This window comes from Vulpes lagopus, chromosome 13 (genome assembly GCF_018345385.1).
Source record: "Vulpes lagopus strain Blue_001 chromosome 13, ASM1834538v1, whole genome shotgun sequence".
Classification (NCBI taxonomy): Eukaryota; Metazoa; Chordata; class Mammalia; order Carnivora; family Canidae; genus Vulpes; species Vulpes lagopus.
Genome location: NC_054836.1, coordinates 23,263,536 through 23,286,749, shown reverse-complemented (window position 1 = coordinate 23,286,749; position 23,214 = coordinate 23,263,536). Strand labels below are relative to the sequence as shown.

General features: G+C 34.8%; 1 protein-coding gene across 2 annotated transcripts in view; it reads right to left on the bottom strand.

The window, feature by feature from the left end:
• The window catches only part of GLCCI1 (glucocorticoid induced 1), a 101,159-nt gene that overhangs the window by 63,853 nt on the left and 14,092 nt on the right, over positions 1 to 23,214 (bottom strand). For both annotated transcript variants that reach the window (XM_041727964.1, XM_041727965.1), the window contains exon 2: positions 4,248 to 4,399. In XM_041727964.1, coding sequence (XP_041583898.1) covers positions 4,248 to 4,399 — 152 coding nt within the window. The remainder of the gene's footprint in view (positions 1 to 4,247; positions 4,400 to 23,214) is intronic.

Genomic DNA, 23,214 nt, shown 5'->3' with positions numbered 1-23,214 from the left:
CTACCATGTGCCATGGAGAGAATGTATGTATTTGTGAGGAGCCTTTATCACTACTATACCTGGGAATTCAGAAGAAACATCTTTTATTATTGCTCCAGACTCTTGATTGTTTGACCACTTTATAAAAACTATATGCATTACTTTCTCATTTAAAAACATGCTCACATTCAGAATTTTAAATGTGTCCAGAGATGAAGTTTTAGACTGTATGCTGAAAACTAAAAAGAATATTACTGTCCGATAACTGTAACTGCAAGTTCAATTTTAGGAGTTGGCAAATTTAAACACATTTTTTTTTTGTTTGTTTAAAAAAAGGTTGTATCTGCAAGGCCAATGTATTAAAGTAATATTAAATTCCACACATGGTTTTTAGTTTTTATTTCTATTAATCTATATGGACTATTCTAATAAGCTGGCAATGATCAATTTCTTCATTGGCCTGAAACATGTGAAGCTATCTCCTCCACTTCTCAGAATAAATATGCGATTCTACAAATCAGGGATTACTAACTTCAATTTATAGAAGAGAAAAGTGAAGTTTGGATCACATGACAGTTAATTTGTTGGGCCATGATTATTTTCCCAACATTTTATGTAAAAAACTTCAAACATACCAGTTTACTGAAAAAAACTGCATACTGAGCACTCATAAAGTCTACAGATTCTATATGTAACACTTTGCTTTATTTGCTTCATTATATAGACATCAATTGATCTTATTTTTTATTCATTTCAAAGTAAGCTGCAGATAACAGTATACTTTACCTCTAAACATCTGAATAGAGCACAAAACTTGTTTATTGTTCTGTATTTTAAAAATTAAGTTATATAGTAAAATGCACAAGTGTATACTCATACAAGTTCTAATAAACATATCCACCCATATAACTGAAACCTCTATCATCAAGATATACAAAACTTCCGCTATCCCAGAAGGTTCTCTCATATTGGGTCTTGACTTGAACACATGATCCATCTCCAAAGTCCACAGTGTTTTTTACAACACTATGCTACTTCTTTCTAAAAGGCACAGTGTTTAAGCATATTAAACATAAAGAGTTTTATTCCTAACTCTCAATAATTACAATGTTGAAATATGGAAACATGAAAGGAAGAAAGCACTAGAGCCACCCTCCACCAAAACCGACAGCTTTGATATTTAGTATCTGTAGTAAGTGGTCTGTACCATGTTCCCACCACTGACTTCCCCTAAATAAAAACTTCTATGTGCCTCCCTAAGAGTTCAAGAGTTAACCTAAGAGGAATGGATGTGACAATAAGAAAAACATTTCATACGTTCATCTCTTTTCTATCTTCAATTAAACCAAAAGAGGCTTGGGGATAAGACCATTTCTTATGCTTCTGAAGCAAGCACTAGGTTAAGTGCCACATGCTTTGGTGGTTACTGTGAGAGGCAGTGGGAGACTGGAGAAAAAGCAAAAGCGTTGGAATCAACCAAATCTGGGTTCAAATCTCTTCATTTATTAGCTATATAAACAAATTTACTTAACTTCTCCATGCCTCAGTCTCTCAACTGTAAAATGAGGCCTATGTTTTACCTTCCCTTCAATGTACTTTCTCAAATAAATGATCTACATAGAGATCCAGGCAGACCTCTGCTCTGGAACTCAAGTGTTGGGGAAAATTGCTCTGGCCCTTTTCAAGTCACACCCCACCTCACAGGTGAAGAGACCACAGGTCCAAAAGGACATACATAACATGAGTCCACACTTCGGCCACAGTCTATCCCCTGGGTAATCTAGAGCCAAGAATTCCTTGCCTAAACAGAGCAGCCTTGCCTCTAAGGTCTGAAAGAACCTATTCCTTGGGTCTCACTTGCTGAAAGAATATGAATGAAGTGTGGATGTGAGGACTGGGGGGATTGAAATATATAAGCCACCCCTCAGAGAAGAGAATAGTACTTGGGGTGGGAAGAGATACAGGTCAGACTCAGAAGGCAGGATGGGCTCAAAGCATGCAGACATGGCACATAAGCCTGAAGAGTGCAACTTCTTAGTTCAAACCTGAAGGTCAAGGTCCATATGAAGGTTTATTTGTCAAAATGGGAGGACAAAACATATTTTATGTAGTAGTTTGTTAATGTATACACACAATGTATGTGGGTCTTCATTTATATTTGCTCCAAACTGCAAATGTTACAAATGAGCTCATCTGTATCTACTACTAATCGGTACTGATATCTTCACTTTCAAATACTGTAGTATTTAGTCATATAACATTAGGTTTCACTTACCCTGTCATGCAGATAAAGAAACAAAAAAGCTTAAGAAATCCTTCTAACTCTATAGTACTCTCTCCTTAATTTTTGAATACCTAAGTTTCCGCCTCTAATATATTGTCAATATTACACTCAGTGTACCCTGAATCCCTAACTTCAGCCCTTATTCTCCATGACCTCTCTTTCAGCACCTGATAGTATTAACAATTCTTTCTTAGAACATCTTTCCCTTGCTTTTAAGACTAGATCATTTTAGTTATTCTCTTAGCTTCTGCTATTTTTCTGGCTCCTCTGTTTCTGGATAGTGTCTGCATAAAGCATATGCTCAATAAAAAGTACCATTTTTTTTTTAAATCTAAAAAGTAGAGCTATTATCTTTAAGTACAGTGCCAGTTACTTAGTAGAGGATACAGGCATAGAATACATGTACAGTATTCTACTACGTAAACTAACAGCACCATAAAACTGAAGCTCAGAATGATCGACAAATTAACTTGTATTAGAAAGCTGGCTAGCTAGTAATTCTAGCTTTATGATCCTGAGCAAGTCACTTAACCTCCCTGAGTTTCTGTTTCCCTGTCTGTGTCATCTTATAACGTTCTTGTGAGAATTAAATAAAACTCAGGACATAAAACACACTGCATATGATTCATAGTAAATGTTAACCCCCTCTTCTTTTTGTTGCTTCCAGCAGAATACATTAGCTTTCCCTCCGTGCATTTCCGAAGACTAAGTTCTTGGTCTCTTGGCTTTCTTTCTTTGTATTCCATGTCTACACTTGATCACGCTTGTAAACCCAACTTCTTCAGAAAGGTGGTCTTGAATTAACTGGGTGCATTTCAAAGTGTCCAGGCCCACATCTCTTTAGTTTTTAAATTTTTTTTTAAGATTTTACTTATTTATTCATGAGAGATATGAGAGAGAGAGACCTAGACAAAGGGAGAAGCAGGCTCCTCACAGGGAGCCTGATGTGGAACTAGATCCCCAGACCAGGATCATGCCCTGAACCAAATGCAATTGCTCAAACACTGAGCCACCCAGGTTACCACATCTCTTAGGTTTTGCTAGTTATTTCTACTTGAGAATCCCACTGCCTACCATATCAAACTGATCCTTTTCCTCACAAAATTAAGAGTGGAAGGCAAAAAGACTGGGGATAGGATAAAATATTACAAAGACCAAATTGATAGGATGAATGTTAAGAAGCTAATTTCATGGTTTCAAGCTTGTCTGAGAAAATTACAAAAAAATTGAGAAGATTCTCATAGATCATGTCCAAAATTTTTTTTCCTTCAGACATTAAACTCTAATCCATTTCCCTAACCTATGAAACCCAAAATTTTCTCATTCCTTTGGATTCTCTCACAGTTAAGTGCTCTATTCATCAAACATCTGATTATATACTATCTTCTGTTACTGATTTTCATAAATTTACATCTTATCTTCTTGACTATGCTGTAAGTCCCTCAAGGCCAACAACCATTTCTTAAATCTTTAGTATTCTTCATAATGCTGATTGATTACTATTATGAGGCTATGGTCAAGAACTCAGAAATCATAAATTAAGATGATCTCGGATTTTTCCCTAACTTGCAAGGAAAAGCTTCTCAAATCAAAAAGGTTGGGGAACCTTCCACACGTACAAAAGGTGTGACAAACCATCTGTTAATACTTTATAGAACTGTGCAAACTTTTCTCCAAAAATTATTTATATGTTCTTATATAGATACTAGTTATTATATTACTTTCTGTTAAGCAAGTCTTAAAACTATGTCTCAAAAACCATGTAATATAGACTGGCGTGCTATTTATTAAATTTTAAAACTTTTAAAACTCCTATGACAAAAAATAATTAGCCCAAAGTTTGTTAAAAGAAATGGCTTCCTTCTTTGGTTAAATATATTATATTTCAATTTTGGAAAAATTTGATGAAATTACATTTTCTTTACTGTGATCAAAACAGAATAACTGCAGGATAATAAAACTGATTTTGATTTACTCATTTTACCTGAGTAGCTTTATCTTTCATGCATGAAGGGTAATGAACATGAGGATCCCGTGGCCACTGTCCTGTGAGATAAGGTCCTGTTATCGTATCCAAAGAAGAGGTTCGCCTTATTGTACTAGAGGTTCGAACTTGCTGAGATTTTGGCCTGTCCACTATAAAAAGTGGAAAAAAAAATGAAATTAGTCACTGACAACTTATATAAAATTTAAAATCATTTAAACTTCATACTTTGTACAATGTCACCCTGTCGATTTTCCCTACAATATGTATTTACCCTATTAGCTCTCTGATGTGACCCGATGAAATCTGTAGACCTTCTATGAAGAAAAACACGTTCATATATTAAATCTTGTAGATGCTTCCAGGGCTGTCAGAGACGCCCTGAAGCCCACCCATTCTGAAATCTGCCCACCACCTTCATTACCATAACTTTAATCAAGACTCTCTCAACATCTCACCTGGACTGCCACTTTTCTGACTGCTATCTCTCTGCATCCATCTCAATCAAATCCTCCAAGGCTACCTCTCATCACCACTAAAGAAACATTTCCATGGTTAATCTTTGTCTCTGACTTAAAGCCTGTATTTTTTACAGTGTGATCCCCCATATATCTCAGTGTTTAATGCTTCTGCTAGTCCTCTGTAAATCCTTGCTATGAAGTGCCAAACAAACTGCAGGTTCCCAAATGTAAGACACTCCCTTCCCTGCCTCTATCCATGCTCCTATTTACTGAACCTACAACTCTCTCCTTTATTGTTCACTTGACAAACTCTTATCTTCAAGACCAGCTCAGGTATCACACCAACTCCGTGAAACCTCTCCCAGTGCTTTTCCTTCTGCACCATTGTTTTAAGACATGTGTCCCTCTCTGCTTGCATGCAATCGGTTTGCCCTTCTCCCCAGTCAGTACATAAGTTTAGTCTCTATAGACTGAAAAGGAGTCAATGCTCAATACCTATTTAATCAATTTATTCACAGCTACACAAAAATAACATGTATAAAGAACTTTATATTTTAATTCAATTTCTTCATTTATGAAGAATCTGAAGCCCAGAGGGATAAAATGGAATTGTCCAATGAAATAGAATTGCTAACAAGAGGGAGAGGTAAAAAGCACGATCTCCAGACATTCTATACCGTTTAATCAATCTACAACAATATACTTCTCTCCATTTGGCTACTGTTAAGTACCTCTGCTGAAAATTAAAATGAAAATAATGAACTCTACAATTTCTATAATTAAGATATTATAGAAGTTTTTTCATATAGACATCCCCAGTAATTTAGCACCAATGTGCTTTCTATAATAAAATCCCTTGAATTACAAGCTCCAAAGCTCAGGGTCTTCTTATTCAGGGTTACATCTCACATCGAACTAAAACGCGTTGCACATGACAGTCAAGAAACATTTGTTATTGAACACTGTCCTTTAACTATCTTCTTGAAACCAGAATACATAAGTAGGCTTTTTTTTTTTTTTTTATCAGACAAAACAGCAACACAGCATACACAGGTGTTACATTATTTACATATCTTAAAACTGCAGTTTTGGTTTCTTCTTTAACCCAAGAGAGTTAGAGAAGATATGAAAATTATAAATTTCCTCCCTATCTTTATTACTTAGCTCTAATTTCATTTCACCATGGGCAGAGAATCTAGGATGACCTATTTCTATCTACTCTTTGCAATTACCTGAAATTTTCTTTGTGATCAAAAACATGGTCAATTTTTATAAACATTTCATGAGTCATGGAGAAGATATATTTTCTGTTTTCAGAATATATAGATCTTTGTCTTGTACATCAACTGAAATAAAAATATAGAATACAGGAATAATACAATTACCAGCTGGATATGTCACAGGTTGAGAGAAGAACTTTCAAATTCCTAAAATACTATTGAGATCTAGTAATTCTCTTCCTTTCTTGCAATTTGTTTATTTATTTATTTATTAGAGAGATTGTGTGAGCACAAGCACAGAAGGGAGGAGCAGAGGGAGAGGGATTCTGTGCTGAGCATGGAGCCCAAAACGAGGCTTGATCCCAGGACCTTGAGATCATGACCTGAGCTGAAATTCAAGAGTCAGTCACACAACCAACTGAGCCACCCAGGCACCTCTCTTTCTTGCAAATTTTTATCATTTATATTTTTGTTCTTTATAATTTAATACATACTGATCCATGATGTCATCATGGTTTGCACACTTCACCATTATAATCTGTTCCTGTGTTATCAATTACACAATTGATCAATTTGTAACTCTGTAATCAATTTGTAAACTCTGTCAAAGTAAACATTATGACCTCCTTGTGCTCTCTATTATAATTTACCTGGTATGCCTATTCTTTTAAATTTCTTTCAATCATTCTGTTCATGTGTGTCTCTTATATATAGTATATAACTAAGCTTTTTGAAAAAAACTTTGTAGTAAGCCTTCTTCTTGTAGAAGGTAAATTTAATTCTGTATGTTGTTATAATAAATTTGTCATGTAACATTATTCTTCCTTTTTGTAATACTTCCTTGCTTGCTACTTTCCTCGGTTTCACTGTTTTTTTTTTTCTTCTCTCTTCTTGTCATAGCTAGTATCTATGTAGACTATTTTTAGTATTAGAAGTTGTCTTTTATCAATTCTTCCAATTTTTTTTTCTGGCTATAAAAGCAATACCCACAAATATTAGCAACTCTGGGAGACAGAAAATTAACATGTCTCTCATAATCTAATTTGTCATTTGTTTGAAATTCTTAGAAGTTACTTTATATTCCCTCCACCAGGAAGACACAAAAAAGCGGGTTATCCCTCTAAAAAAGCCAACATTTATAGTAGTCCACCACTAAATTAAAAAACATCCTACATAAAGGTCAGCTGTAACCAGAAATAGAATCATTACAGGTGAGAAACCTGTACCTAAATTTAAATTGCTCCAAACTATTAAAATGTTGTATGTACTCTACTTACAGCTACTAAAACTTCCCCTAACTTCAAAAACAATGGGGACAATTTTTATGTTTTATAATGAAGAATCTATATAAATAGGCCCCTCGATCTATATTTTTTAATTTATATTTAGTAACTTACTATATATTTTATCACTGGACCTTTGACTATCACTCTTAAAAGATCACATCTTCTCCTCTTAGTGTCCATTCTCTATGATTAGCTACTTTGCTGGAACTGGGTCTTCAAGCTATTTTGCCTAAGTACTCCAATTGGTATATAGTTAAGCATGTAGCAACATGTGTAGTTACTTATCTAATAAATGTAGTATGTACTATATTACTAGTATGCTAAATATTATAAAAACAAACATCTATGATATGGAATGAAAAATTAAAATATACACGTATAAAAAACAGAAGTTATGATGTTTTCTCCCTGTAACTCAGCATTCACTTTAATGGACTTGAAACCGAGTGCTAGACTCTATGTATAGACTGGCCACTCAGCTCTGGCTAATTTCACAATATTACCCTACTGCTTGTGTTATGAGTGTGGAGACAAGCATCAAACATTACCAACACTGAAGAAACAAACAAAAGGTATGCCTTAAAAAAAAGTTAGAACACAGTATCCATATCTTGTTACAAAATTCACTCTACCAGTCATCATTCTTTTTAAGAAATTAAAGTATACAAGGCGAATATTCTTGAAAAGCCCTATTTCAAACATATTCTCACCACTTCTCACAACCAGGAAAATTTCAAAGACAGGAAATTAATTAATTAATTTCCAAATTATCTGAAGTATAAAAGTATAAAAATTCAGAATAGGTTTGAAAATTGGCAAGGATAGTACTTTTTCAGGATATAATTAGCTGTAATAAATAACTCCATCTATCAAAGACAACTATAGATTTAGATTTAACAAAAGGTTTATCATAAACAATGCAATTCTACTTCAACAAGATGACCTGTTACTATTATCCAAACTATCATGGCAATGAGTCTTTAACTTCCTCAACATGTAAGCCTTGATTCTCACAAATTTTTTATTTACTTCATGGTATTATCTCCCACCAATTCAGGTTTTACAATGTAGTGCAATAATGAAAATCAACACTGGTTTTGCATTATTTATATACTCAACACACTAAACTGTTTACTTCATGATTACAGTTGTGATTAGAATGTTTTTAGTTTTGAATTGCGTAATCGCAGCATTTCTCTACTAATTATTACAAAATTACCTCAATTCACGTAGATCAAACAAGAGGATACCTTATGAGCTAGAAACAGGCATTACTACAGGCAATCTTTGAATTAATTTACAAGAGCTTGAATAACTTAATAGAATTGCTAAAATAAATATACTTATGTAAAGTACGAAAGAAAATCAATTAAATAAATACTTATCATTACTTAAGGTAAACAGGCATCAGGAAAACAGTACCTTCCTCAGTGGTGAAACCAGGTAATCATTATTACTAAAGAAAACTTGCTAAATGTCTACCATATGGAAAGTACTGTTACATGTACCAAGGGAAATTACAAAATAAGTTTCAGACTCTCTTCAAGGAGTTTATATACAGTCTGGGAAAGATATGATACCTATTATTAAACTAGAATATAAAGCAGTATATCAATGGCAAATGCACACCAATGAAAGATAGGAAGGCAAACAAGACAAAAAATAAGTTGCTCAGCAGACAGCAAGAATGATGCTAACTACACCAAACGAACAGTTAGAGTCTTTGCCATGTCACTTACCAGTCCTGTTACCAATACCCTTACTCAAATATTTGAGGATAAAATACAGAATAACTAACTTCAGAAAAAAAAATCACATCTATTTCCAGTACTATCATCATTATATTAGAACCAGAAAAAGACTGTTGATAGCAAGAGTCTGCAAAAAAGTCTTCCTCATTACATTCCTGTAAAGGTTGTGCTTTCCTGACCATCCTCGCCTCCCTGAATAGAAAGCCATGTGGCAGTAGCAGTTGGTAAGCCTGGGGCTCCTCTGAGTACTCACTAAGGATTGTACAAAATAATTCTTGCTCTCTAACAACTGACTGGAAATTCAACTTTAAAATAATAATAATGAAACAGGTTTAAAGGTAAGAAGCTAAATATTAGATAACCCTGAATTTAAAGAGCAAACTAAGCATTGTTCAAAACAGATAAAACATGCCTAATATCTAACTGCCAGAGCAACGTAACGTGACATTAATTAATTTGTCCCCAACAATTTTTACTTTAGTGGCAATGCCTGAGGATTGACTGGCTAGTGAGTTTGGAAATCTCACACCTTAATTAAGAAGCTAATCCGCAGTGGAAAACAGTACAACTTCCACAAGATAAAAAAAGTTATTGAATATTGGAAACTTAAAGAACTTCAGCTACAGAATAATATGAAACAAGCCAGCACATCTTCAAACTAACCTTACTAACTGGCAAAGATGATACATTATTTTTGAGTGCCATAATATAGCCAAACAGAATGTAAACCAACATACATAATAAAAAAAGTGCTCATAACCTTTCTTGGGCTATTAACACACTCCAACCTTTTTTATACCACATCCAATCTACATAAGCAAGTAAAAATAGTCAATTCTCTGTGGTTAGCACTCAATTAATGATTAGCCAAAGCTTTTCATTTATTTACACTTATTACCAAAGCACATCTAAACTTAAAAATAAAAGCATTTAAATAACAATTTAAAACTTTTTGAAAAAGAGCTATTACTCCCTTAACCATTGTGTAATGACTAGAATGAAATTCAGCCTTTATAACACCATGAATAAACTATGAAGTTTTTTTTTTTTTTTTACTTCATTCAAAATCCATCATTGATTACAATTATAAAGAATCTTCAAACCATGCAATGGAACAAAATGCTTAAGACAACTAACCACTAAGACCAATTTTTCCAGTTGTTTGTATCATGGAACTCATATTAGTTTTTAAAATGTCACATTAACAATGCTCACTAACAGTGAGCTCAAAACATACGTATATAATATATAATGTTATTTTGCCTTGACTTTAAGCTCCTGAAGTGTATAAAATCTTTTTATCCTTTCAGTTATCATAGTAAAAGTAATCATGTTTATCACTTAACTTTGTTAACATTCAAAGTGCAAACAGTAATTAAGTCCCATTATGTATATGTGTATGTATATGCCTTAAAATAACTAGTAGTATTGATTAGAACAATATTAAAACGCGCTTTAAAAAATTGGCAATGAAAAAAAATAAAAATAAAAAAAAAAAAAATTGGCAATGCTTTTCAGCCACTACAACGTTAACACCTGGGCATATCTGAGAAGTAATAGTATTTTATCTAGAATTCAGACCTTAGGAGATCCAGAATATAAAGACACAAGGCCCTCAGGCAATTCAGTGGTGGACTAAGCAATGGAACTCAAGGATGGGATCCTATGTGGCTTTCTGTTGTAAGGACCACCAGAGAGCTTGTTAAAAATGCAAGTTACTGGACCACACTCCTAGAGATTCTAATTAAGAAGTTACAAGGTGGAACTAGGTATTAACATTTTTTGTTTTTAAAACAAATCAGACTGATTCAGGTATGTCATTACAGTTGGTAAACACTGAAGTCCTAAAGCAATGCTTCTCAAAGTGTAAGACTGTTAAATATGCTCATTTCCGTGCCTTATTTCTTATCAACCATGTGAGAGACTCTGGCAGCGGGATCAAGAAATCTAAATTTTTAGTAAGCATCGCAGGTGATTCTTACTGCTACTAAAAGCTTAAGAACCTATGTCTGAAGGATTGGTACTACATCCTTTGGAATTATAAGTGCTCAAGAATAAAATCCTTTAATGACAATAACTTACTCCCATTTAAAGGCCCTGAAAGTTTGACTACGATACCTAGGGAAATTTCCTACTGCAAAAATATCAACCAACTCTTTGAAATCTGCTCCTAGCAGGTAAACTTCTAGAATCTAATCATTTTTATTTTTATTAATTTATATTTTTTTAGAGAGTGAGAAAGAGTGGGCGTGAGTGGCAGGGTGGGGAAGAGGCAGCAGGGAGAGAGGGGGAGAACCTCAAGCAGGCTCAATGCTCAGTGAGGAGCTGGGGACTCCATCTCCCGACTCTGAGAGCATGACCTAAGCTGAAATCAAGAGTCCAATGCTTAACCAACTTAGCACCCAGGCACCCCTAGAATCTAAAAATTTAAACACTCATCACCTCCTTCAAAAGATCATTTTCTAAACGTAGTGCCAGCCATGAAATAAGAACTTGCAAATTTTAATACAGAGCACTCTAGGCAGAATGCTTAGGGTTGCCCGAAAGATGAGATGACCAAGTTGAGTACAGCTTCTTTTGGACAGAGATCACCCAAATGGGACATTTTGCATGCAAATAAAAGTTAAGTACAATAAAATTTACTTCCTGAAAAATATGAGGAAGTCTGAAAAAATATATTAAGTAGGTTCCCTTATAAAATGAAAGTGCCAGCGCAAAATAAAATTGAATATATAAGCAAAGTGAAATTTAGATTTTAATAATTAATTTTATTAAAGCATGTAAGCCTGAGTTTATCAAACCTTTACCTTTAACAGAAAATCAATGAGCTTTTCATGACGTCTAACTTAACTTACTCGTAATTTCAATCTTCATCACTGAAATAAAAATAGCAAATTAATTGAGCCAAGACTAAAGATGTTAAATTGCTTTCCTTGAACCTGAGATGATACAATTCCTAATCTAGTGGAGATCAAGAACAACCATAAATAAATACAGGTTGGAAATATTCTTCCTATTGGCTCACTGAGGTTAACCATAATTTTGCTGAAGATCTATTCTTTTATCAGAGGTTTGCTTCACTATTTCTGTAATAAGAGCTCTTCCTTAAGAGTTATACTTTTAAATTATTTTCACTATCAAAGAGTTTCTCCTTGATCAAACTTTAATCAGGCTCCTCTGAACTCTTCTCAACTAGGCCCTAATTTTTTGTCTTCCATATTTATCTCTGCACTGTCCAATTTTAGAAAGAATCCCCCACCCTCAAAATCCGATCACCCTCGATATCTGATCAGGTTCCTCAAACTCCATCATCCCCCATGTGATAGCTGATCACCCTGGCCTGCCCTTTTTTTTTTTTTTTTTTAAGATTATTTATTTATTCATGAGAAACACACAGAGAGAGAGAGAGAGAGAGAGAGAAAGGCAGAGACACAGGCAGAGGGAGAAGCAGGCTTGCAGGGAGCCTGATGTGGGACTCGATCCCGGGTCTCCAAGATCAGGCCCTGGGCCGAAGGCGGCGCTAAACCGCTGAGCCACTGGGACTGCCCCACCCTGGCCTGCCTTTAACAATAATTCTGTGAGGCCTGTTTAGCCAGAATTCCTCCTTACACCAATGTTTCCTTCCTCATAGTAATTTTTCATTTATTACTCGCCCCAGTCCTTGGCCAAAACTCCCCACTAATCTGTGCTGTATTCAGAGTTTGAGCCCAATCTCTCTTCCCCACTCCAAATCTCCACTGCAGTGGTCCCTACACCTATCATGACAGTCTCCCTGAATAAAGTTTGCCTAACTTTTCTTTAACAAGTCTCATAATTTTTTCTTTGACATCACTAGCATTGAGTAATTTTCTCTTTACCTGACAGAGAGAAATGATTTTCAAAATAAATCACTAAAAAAGTTTTTTAGCTGTACAACCAATAACTTAAAAATGTAGAAAGGAGACTAGTGTACTTCTCTAGCTCATCTAATGTACATCACTATTGGTCATCTTGTAGAATTATTACTAGATTCAGTTTTCCAGGCCTAGTCCAGGCCTTTACTAATGGCCTTTATGGGTCTTTCTTCCTTGACATATAAGAATATGAAAATACACTGGCCACAAAAAATAAAATCATCAAAATTAAATGAACTTCAGATAAGAAGCAGGAGGGACACCAGATCTGAACATGCTATCTGAAATCAAACTAAAGGGCAAAAACTGACGCCCTCCAAGTATGGGTAGAGTCGGAGACACTAATGGACCAGACCTGGAAGTCTGCCACAGAGGCAATCTAGAAAGCATGCAGAAATGACCATATGGCTGCCCTGCAGAAATGTGGAAAGGAACCAATCAAGAAGTTGACAAGAGAAGCAAACATGCTTCTGCCCAAACCAAGCCTGACATAGCCTATAACCTGAGGTCTGTCAAGAAAAAAAAAAAAAATTTTTTTTTAATTGTAGTCACACAGCCATTTAGGAACAACTTGTCTGGGATTATAGCTCACTCAATCAAATTTGTCTCAAATGGCACATAAGTTGAGGTAGGACATTTGGAGAAAAGTCTTCAGCTGGTTTCTCAGAGAAAACCCAAGGGAGTATCTTTTAAAATCAAGGTTATAAAGAAAACCTCACTAAGACTGCCATAAAGCCTGGTGACAAGCAGTGGAAGGATACACAACAAAGTAAGATGGAGCGCCAACATTTGGAATACATCTGCAAAGAAATTACATATATGTCAGATAAGATGCTAAAGATGTTTTAGTTCGTTGTTTTTGTTTGTTTGTTTTGTTTTTCTGGTGGCAGAATAACAGTCCTTTAAAGAACTCAGGCAAAGTCTTAATAAGTAGAAGGTTCATATGCTTATGAACTTCCAATGAATTCAATTCACAGAGATTCCAAATACCTAAATCCATTATGACTAATGGGCTCATCAGACATTAAAGAAATAATCACAAAGTATTAGAAGCTATAAAAGGCCAAGATAAGATAGTCAAAGATGGAAAGTAATATTGTAATTGAAAGGAAATGAAATACTCTGTAATCAGAAGAGAGAATATTCCACAAAATTTTGTTTCAAAGAGCAAACTTCCAGTTAAAGCATTGGTAGAACTTGGAAAATTTTTAAACAACTGAGGTGGATTCACTATTATATTCTAATTTAAAAAGGGAAACAAACAAGTCCCTCTATAATATCCATCACTTAATTAACCAATACTCCCACACTCTTACCTCTAGTAACACTCAGTTTGTTCTCTATAGTTAAGAGTCTGTCTTCTGGCTTGCCTCTTTTTTTTTTTTGTTTGTTTTTTTGTTGGATGAGCACTGGGTGCTGTATTAAGTGATGAATCACTAAATTCTACACCTGAAACTAATATTACATTGTTAACTGGAATTTAAATAAAAAACCGGGGGGGGGGGGGAGAAAAATAAACGTTATAAAGTGAAAAACAAACAAAAAATAGAAAAAGGCTACAGAATGGGTCATATCTTGACCACAGTATGACAACCAATATTACTGATAAACCTTTGACTTTTAAAGTAGGGAATAACTTCCCCAAATTGTGATATATAACAAAGGCATTTTTCCTCAATATTTACCTTTTAATGAGGGGGAAAAAAGTCACAAACAGGAAAAAAAAATACACCCATTTAGAAGTGGATACTACTAGTATTTTTTCAGCTGCTTTTATTTGGAACGTATGTCCATACATACAGTAATACACACACACACACTGGCCTTCTCTATATATATCCAGGAAACAGTTTCACTCCATAATACCAACCTCTTTTTTTTATGTTAACATTATGGAAGTTTCTAACCTATATAGAATTTTCTACCCTAGGTAGAGCAATAAGTCAAAATTCAAGACGGTTCTTCACATAAAAGTTATGACAAAACATTCCAAAGAAGAAAAGATGGTAGCAGAAAAGATTTTAAAGCTCCCTGTGATAAGAGAGAAATGAAACTAGCCAAACCAAAGACCACGTCACAACATCTGTAACATAACAAGGTCACAAAATAGCATCACAAAAACTTCAAATAGAAGTTAGTAGAGGGACAAGATTCAGAAATTGACCATCATGTTTTCAGCATCTGTCTGAGAGGCAGCATAAGGAAAGTATGTGGGCTTCTGAAGATCACCAAACACTAATCACTACAGGGTAACAAAAGAACACCAATCACTACAGGCTCAATGTAAAGAGCCAATCTGAACACAGGGGTCAAAATTGGGAGGGGGTTCTAGAGGAGTGCAAGAGGACAGAACTGAAAAACATCTGAAGTACTGGAACTATGTGACTAGTCTCAAACCTAACAAAAGCTGCTTCCATTACAGAGTCCAACACAAAAGAGAAATTACCAGGAGTCCAATCCAAACTGAACATAACAGGAACGATACAAGCAAAGCAAAAGCTAAGTTGAGATAAAGTTGGGGAAGGTAGTCAAGGAGGGTGGTAATGGAAGGAAGAGATTTTAAAGTCATTTTATAAAAACAAGAGAAGTGAGAATACTAGAGTTCTAAAGCTAGAAAAGCTATCCTGAAAGTACAGGAAAATTCATTTCACTTAAAATGTGACCAAAAGAAAAGAAGAGCAAATTAATCCCACATAATTATAAAAGAAAACAGCCTAAGGAATAAGTATGATGGTCCATGGATAACGAAAGCATGCAAGAAAGACATGCCCATATAGGATGAAAATTGTAAAATAATAGTTCTAAACCAGTTAAAAATCTTTATTTATTTATTAATTCATTCATGAGAGACATAGAGAGAGAGAGGCAGAGACACAGGCAGACGGAGAAGCAGGCTCCATGCAGGGAGCCCGACATGGGACTCGACCCTGGAACTCCAGGATCACACCCTGGGCCGCAGACGCTAAACCGCTGAGCCACCCAGGGAGCCCCCTAAAAATCTTTCTTTTAAATGACAGAAGCAATGAAAAGACTCAGAATTAGAAAAATTCAGAAGTGATGTGTTTGAGGGCAAGCAGGATATGAAGAGAAGGACCAAACTCAGGAAAGACTTAGAAATGTAAGAAAAATTTACTTCAGGAAGACTAAATGACACAAAGCACAATGGGCAACACCTTAACAGAAACAGAAATTGAACACAAGACTAATTTTATAATTTCAAGATTTCTTTTTTTTTTTTTTTTTAAATTTTTTTTTTTAATTTTTTATTTATTTATGACAGTCACAGAGAGAGAGAGAGAGGCAGAGACACAGGCAGAGGGAGAAGCAGGCTCCATGCACCGGGAGCCCGACGCGGGACTCGATCCCGGGTCCCCAGGATCGCGTCCCGGGCCAAAGGCAGGCGCCAAACCGCTGCGCCACCCAGGGATCCCCTAATTTCAAGATTTCAAGAGAAAATGATTAATATGTACCATGAGCAAGATGGTCTTACATGTTCAATAAGCATCCCTGAAGGAAACCAAAGCAACTAAACAAAAAAATATACAGGCGCCGGGGTGGCTTAGTTGATTGAGTTTCTGACTCTTGATTTTGGCTCACGTCATGATATCAGGGTTGTGAGACTGAGCCCCATATCAGGCTCTGCAGTCAGCATAGGGTCTGCTTGAGATTCTCTCTCTCTCCCTCTCCCTCTACCCCCCCCCCCTCATGCATGCTCTCTCTAAATAGATATCAGGAAACAAAAAAACTCTCCTAAAATAAAAGATAACTTGAAATTACATATTGAAAGTGTATGTGTGTCTGTGCGTGTGTGTGTGTGTGTGTATGTGTATCTGGAGAAAATTATCCAGAACAGCCCACTTCAAACACATTTTAATAAAGCTAATGTCATAACCTTCAAATATTCAAGCACAGATAAAAAAAACTATAGCTGAGTTCTTGTTACATAAAGTATGGAGAACATGAGGGATATTGTTCCCATGAGTTCTTCCTAAAGAACCTATCAGAAACTAAGCTTCACACAACCAACAGCTTGGAAAGGAATTAATATAAAAAGTGATAGGAGGTATGAGCCACTCAGGTAGTAACTTTGAATGGACAAGGGAGGAAATAAAGAACAAAGAGTCTTAAAATAATCTTCAAGGCTGAGAAAGAATTGATTATGACTACTACCATTATGGGATCAAGGGCTTATCACTACTAAAAAAGAAATTATACCATATAAAATGAAATCTTTAGAAATCTGTAGGACAACTGTAATTCCTCTGATTCTGAAAAAAGCTTCTGAAAAAAATTATTAGCATTCTTACCCCTTATCTGACGAATGAATTAATATGACTCAAAAAGCACTACAGTCTCCTAGACAAGTAAATATTTCTTCTCATGATATCTACACTGTGAATTTGTAAGAATTCTAAATCCAAATATATTTTACCATACAATTTACAAAGTTAAGACTTAAGCACCTAAGTCTAAGCTATAAATACTTTGCTTCAGTAATAATAACTATAGATAAGCTCATAATATAGCATAATAATAGAAGTAGTTAACTCCACGGTTAAATGTAGAAGCTAAGAATAAAAGCCTAGAAAGAAAATTAACTGCTTACCCTCAAGGGTAAGGACTAGGTAAGATAAGACTGCCAGTCAAGCAAATTTACTGATCATAGGCAAATGATAAATGGAAATCTGCACTGGAATATGTGTGGCTATTACTGATCTGCTTAGTTAAAAAGCATCTAATAAATTAAACTTAGTCTATGAGCTTTATTTTCCCCTACATTGTGTCCCCCAATCCAGCAATGGTGAACATGTCATTGACTGGCAAATACACAACTAACTACACTTCTGTATAAAACCAGAACCAATAGGCTGAACAGAATGAAGGCTTCAGAAATAAGGAAACACAGATGTTTATTCTAGCATTCACTTTCCTAAATATTGACACCAAAGAATCAAATGTGTAACTGTGAAGCAGTAGTTTATCCAAAATTGGATGCTTCATTAAAGTTGGAAATGGCCAAAAGCTGCAGGAAACATCCTGAAGGAAAATGTCTTAGACAAATGACACCTTTGTGGAGGCTACGGAGTAAAACAGAACACGGTAAAAACCAGTTCTGTGTTTGCATACACAGTACACCTTCCACCTCAACAATTCTACAAATATTGTGCATAAAAGGTTGCCAGGAAATGATGCCAAGGACTGAGAGCAACTTAAGGAAAAATAAAACTACTAGTGGCATGACTAAGTGCAGGGGAAAAGTGTCATAAAATATTTTCAAATAGCATCATATTTTACTCTTCTAAAATAGCCATAGAATTAGTCATTATAATCTTAGTCAAAAATAGTCTATTGATTGAACTGTGTAGTTCGTCAAAATGGCACTGCCTAGGACCTATGAATGGAACAGAGTCACAAAGTTTCAGAGTTTGTTAGATCTGAATTCATTTTCCACCCCCCCCCAAATGATAAAAGAACAATGTTCCAACCAAATGCCCAAGTAACAGACTTTGGTTTTGGATACAGGTTGAATCATTAACAATACTCGAACAGAACAGTTGGGGCGTTTGGAATCAAAACCCTCACATCTCCAGATAGACTGGGGACTGATCTCAATATGGGAGGAAAACCAAGCCACACTAAGCAAATTACACAAAAAAGGTGGATCACCTGGGTTTACATTTACATTTCCCCTCTCTACATTCTTTCCCTCTACTTCTGGTTAGAATTTTTAAAATCCTGGGGCATCTGGACAGCTCAGTCAGCATTTGACTGAAATCAAAATTTCAGCTCAGGTCATGATCTCATCAGCATGAGACTGAGCCCTGTGTTCAACTCACTGTGGGGCATGTAGCTTAAGCTTCTCTCTCTCCCTCTCCCTCAGCCTCTGCCCCTCCCCCTGCTCCTGCACTTGCTCTCTCTAAAAAAAATAAAAATAAAAAATAAAAAAAATTTTAAGATCCAATGTAGTGTTGAGATACAAGTACTGAACAATATATGTTTAAACATTATGAATAATGCAGTTAACTTATTTTTCATGGAGATGTCAAGTCCCTCACTTTCCTTTATCTCTTTCTCCCTATGTTTTAGCTATTGTACTTTCACTTAATGAAAGGAATGAAAAACCCAATAGTCTTCACTAATCTGTTTAGTTTGTACTGAGTTCATACTTAAATGATTAATGTAAGACTTATCTACCAGAGATTGAGTCCTTCCCACTAAAAGTAAGGCTTTTGTCTGTCTGTCTTTCTAATACCTACCACAACTACTCAAGGAACATCTGTTGAACTTGTAAATATAATTTATCCATCTTCCCCTAGCCTTTATGAAATAAATATTTAAAAACTGGAAATCATCTGGCATGTATTCTGGACCTCTTTACTGAAGACTTTTTAGAAAAGCCTCAAATAGAATAGCTCCATATATATATATTTTTAATATTCTATATGTGAGGCTCATCTAAAGTCATTGTGAATAAAGCACAAGACAGTGACAACTAACTTGAATTCAGGTCCTACTATCATCTATTTTCCACACTTATATAAAAGACTATAGTTTCTATGCTCAGATATTTCACAAATGGGTAATTAAAATATATTCATTCAATACAAAATGCTTCCTATAGTGTACATGCAAGAACTATGTTTATATGAAGTAAGGCTATTTAACAAATACACTATACTTCTTGTCCTGCCAAGCATCCTGGCAGATCATGGACTTAATTTTAGAAGGCTACCATTGTTGAAAACATCGCTGAGCTATTTTGAAGATGGTCTTTTCAAAATGTAATCAAAGAGTAGTTATAGGATCTTTACTTAGTGAAAATACAAAGCAAATTATATAAAAATACATTCTACCAAGATCACACAATCAAACTTGGTGCAGTATCTGTCGCATATCGCAGAAGTACTGGTAACAATGAACCCCACTTGCCAAAGTGCTGAATCAGATGAAGAGAGAGTAGGTCTTCCAAAGCGAATTTTCAAAGTAGTTCTAGTACTACTTGGTGGACCACCTTTCTTTAAACTCTGAGATGCAGTAAAGTTGGTAGCACTAGCATCTACAATTATCCTACCTTACAGTTTGGGCCAGATTTTACAATCTCACTAATTATTATCAAAAATTGTCACCACAAGTAGGGTAATCTAACTTAATCTAATTTAAGGTAATCTATTTTACCTTACCCTTACAAGGAACATGTATTCAAAGTACGGAGCTATAAAGGATAAAGCATTATCAATAAAAAGTGAGTTCAGTTCACAAAGAACACAAGGTACACAATGGTGGATTTAAACTTCAGATTTTTTTTTTTAAAAGAAGGACTGCGCTTATAGCAATATGATGGCTAAATTAAAGATGAGAGGCTTTAGCAGGGGAAACCACAACAGTACAACAATAATTAAGACATGGAAAGGATGGAAAGAAGCCATCAGATTTAGGACATAATCGGAGCAGATGGGACAAGATGTAGAGACGAGCAGGATGGGAGAAATGAGGGAGGAGGAAAAGTCAATGATTACGCTGATAGGAAGGAAGAACTCAACACATGATGCCTTGGGTCTGAAAGTCTTAATCAAGGTCGTGTTCTGTAGTGCCAATAAGCAAAGAAAAGAAACCACTCAACTCCATTTCTGTACCAAGTCTGAGTTTTTCAACTTAAATCTTTTGATACTCTTTGATACCTTGATAACTGTACTCCTAATCATATCTTATTATATATGATTAGAGCACATGACCCAAATTTGGAATTATAATGGGTAAAAGTTATTAATAAATTATTCCTTTTGTCTCAGTAGCATAGAAAAATAGGCCACTTTTAAGAAGTATGTTAACTACGAGAGTATGATATATATTCTACCCTGTGAAACATAGGTTGAACACACTTTAAAATAAAACCTACTCTACAGATGGTAATTAGACTAACAAGAAGATAAAGAGCATGAGCAACACATCCAAAGATGTTAAATAATGATATTTAAAATATTTGGATATGACAATTTGTAGAAGGTATGGATAATGTCTGTTTTAATTAGCTGTATACAGGTACCACCTAGAAGAATTCTCTTGGCCACAGAAATGCAATTACACCTTTCAGTGCTTGTTTAAACTTTGCATTTAAATACCAACATAATCTTCTGCTCAAAAATCACAATGCCAGCTTCAGCAGAGAAAATTATCATACATTTGTTAATAAAACTAAACTGTATGTAACTGGGTTGGCATTCTAAAGCATGTTAGATGATTTAGAAAAGGGAATTTGTATTTGGGCTGATTAATTTTTTTCTCCAAACCAATCCAAATTTATTTTTTACCAAATGACCCTGAAGTAAACAGTTTAGTCAAAGAAGTCAGCATTTAAGATGTGCCTCCAGGAAGGAAATATAATTATAACATGATAAACAGCAAGTTTCCCCATAATATCAAGGAAGATGTTAAGAATTATACCTAGTTAGATATCCACTGCTTTCATCTTATAGGAGATAAACCAAGTTTCTAAGTCACTACCACTCATTATATTCAAAGTACCTAAAGTATTATGAAAAGAAGATCATGAATCCCTACTCTGTATGGAGAAAGTATCAGGAGCCAGTGCTTCCTCAGTAATTGCAGATAAAGGAATGTGAACCTTAGGGACTTTTCTCTTTCTCACACTCACATACACACACTCACATGTACATCCTTATCCATACTGTATAGACCTTCGGAATAAATATATTAGTTGGCCAGTTAATTTCCTGGTTCTCAGGTATACAGAGAAACTTAGGTTATATATATATATATATATATATATATATATATATATATATATATATATCAGTATGTTAAAATCAGCATACAGTAATATATATATACAATTATAAATAAAATCATAATCCACAGCACGAATCATATTTCTAGTCTAATTATGCTTATTTATTGCTTTGTCTTCCCTGACATTAGTAACGGTAGAAGTTTCTGGGAAAGTTTTTCATGAAGGAAGAAATACTTCCTCCATGGAGCTGGTTACAGTTTGCTAGGAAACTCTAACTGAATAACTTCTTTTTATAAGGACCAATATTCTAGAAAAAGCCTTGGAATAGTTATCTAATTTAAAAGCATATCTTTCCACAGAGAAATGTGAGACATAAAATCATTAGTATATATGAGTTCTTTCCCTTTTAGGGGTTAGTTGAATACCACTTTTCTTAGAATCTTTAAATTAAAACTAAAAAGTGAATGGAAAGTATCTATTCATGCTAATTTGTAACAACTCCTTAGGATATTAGTTAATTCTGCTAAATGTCAGTAGAACATTTTATGCCGCAATGAGAAATTACACTATTCAGTAATATGTTTTTACAACCTCAGATGAACCTCAACCTTGTGTAACTGACTTCCTAAAAAGTTTGTGTAAATAACACTTTGGTAAATTGAATAATTTTACTTGCACATAAGTTAGACATTCTCTAAAGCAAATAACTATACCCAAATCCACTCTACAGTTAATTTTTTTTAACATTATAATGAAGCACAAACTAATGTGTAACTTACATTCTCCTTCCTTGGAGCTTAGTATAATCATGATCTTTATGAAAGACTATAAAAACACTTAGAATTTTAAGTGAAAAAGCCCACTGAATTTGGGGCATGATAACTTTAGTTTCTCTAAATTTAACAGCTTTAGAAGCTGATTCCATGGAGCTTCGACAGGGCAAAATTCACTTAAGAGAACTCTAAATGTAACTTAGAAACTCACTCTGTAGAAACATACTCTCCATCTTTCAAAATGTGGACTGTCCTAACATCATCCATCCCTGTTTCACCTATTTCTACCAGCAGGAGCACCCAGCTCCTATTTCACGTGAAGGTTTAAATCACTGTTTTACTAACCTTTTGTATACTACCATTGAGTGGTAGGCCCTCAACGAAGATAAAAGCCATCACTTACCTAAACACTTAGGTATTTTAGAAAATAGTAACACAAATGTAATCTATTAATCTTCATCTTTGTCAGAGATTTATAAGGCTGCATGTCATAATAATCACTGTTCAGTGATTTGAACACATATAGCTAAAACAAATCTCTTATAAACCCTATGTAAAGGTAAAATAAGTGTTTGCTGTAGGGCCTTCTAAGCAACCAGCCTCCATGCTTGACACTGGAACGCTATAAATGACAAGGTGCTATTTGGTGAAGCACACATATCCAACAAAATTGCTTGGAATACAGAGTAACAAATACCAAGACAATGTTTAGATGAGAAATTCGTAAACCAACTGTTAAAGGTTCTAGTATTGTTATATTAACTATGGGACTAATACAGTCAGTCTAATAAAAGATTCCAGCTAATTTGAAGCACTTAATTCAAGAAGAGAATA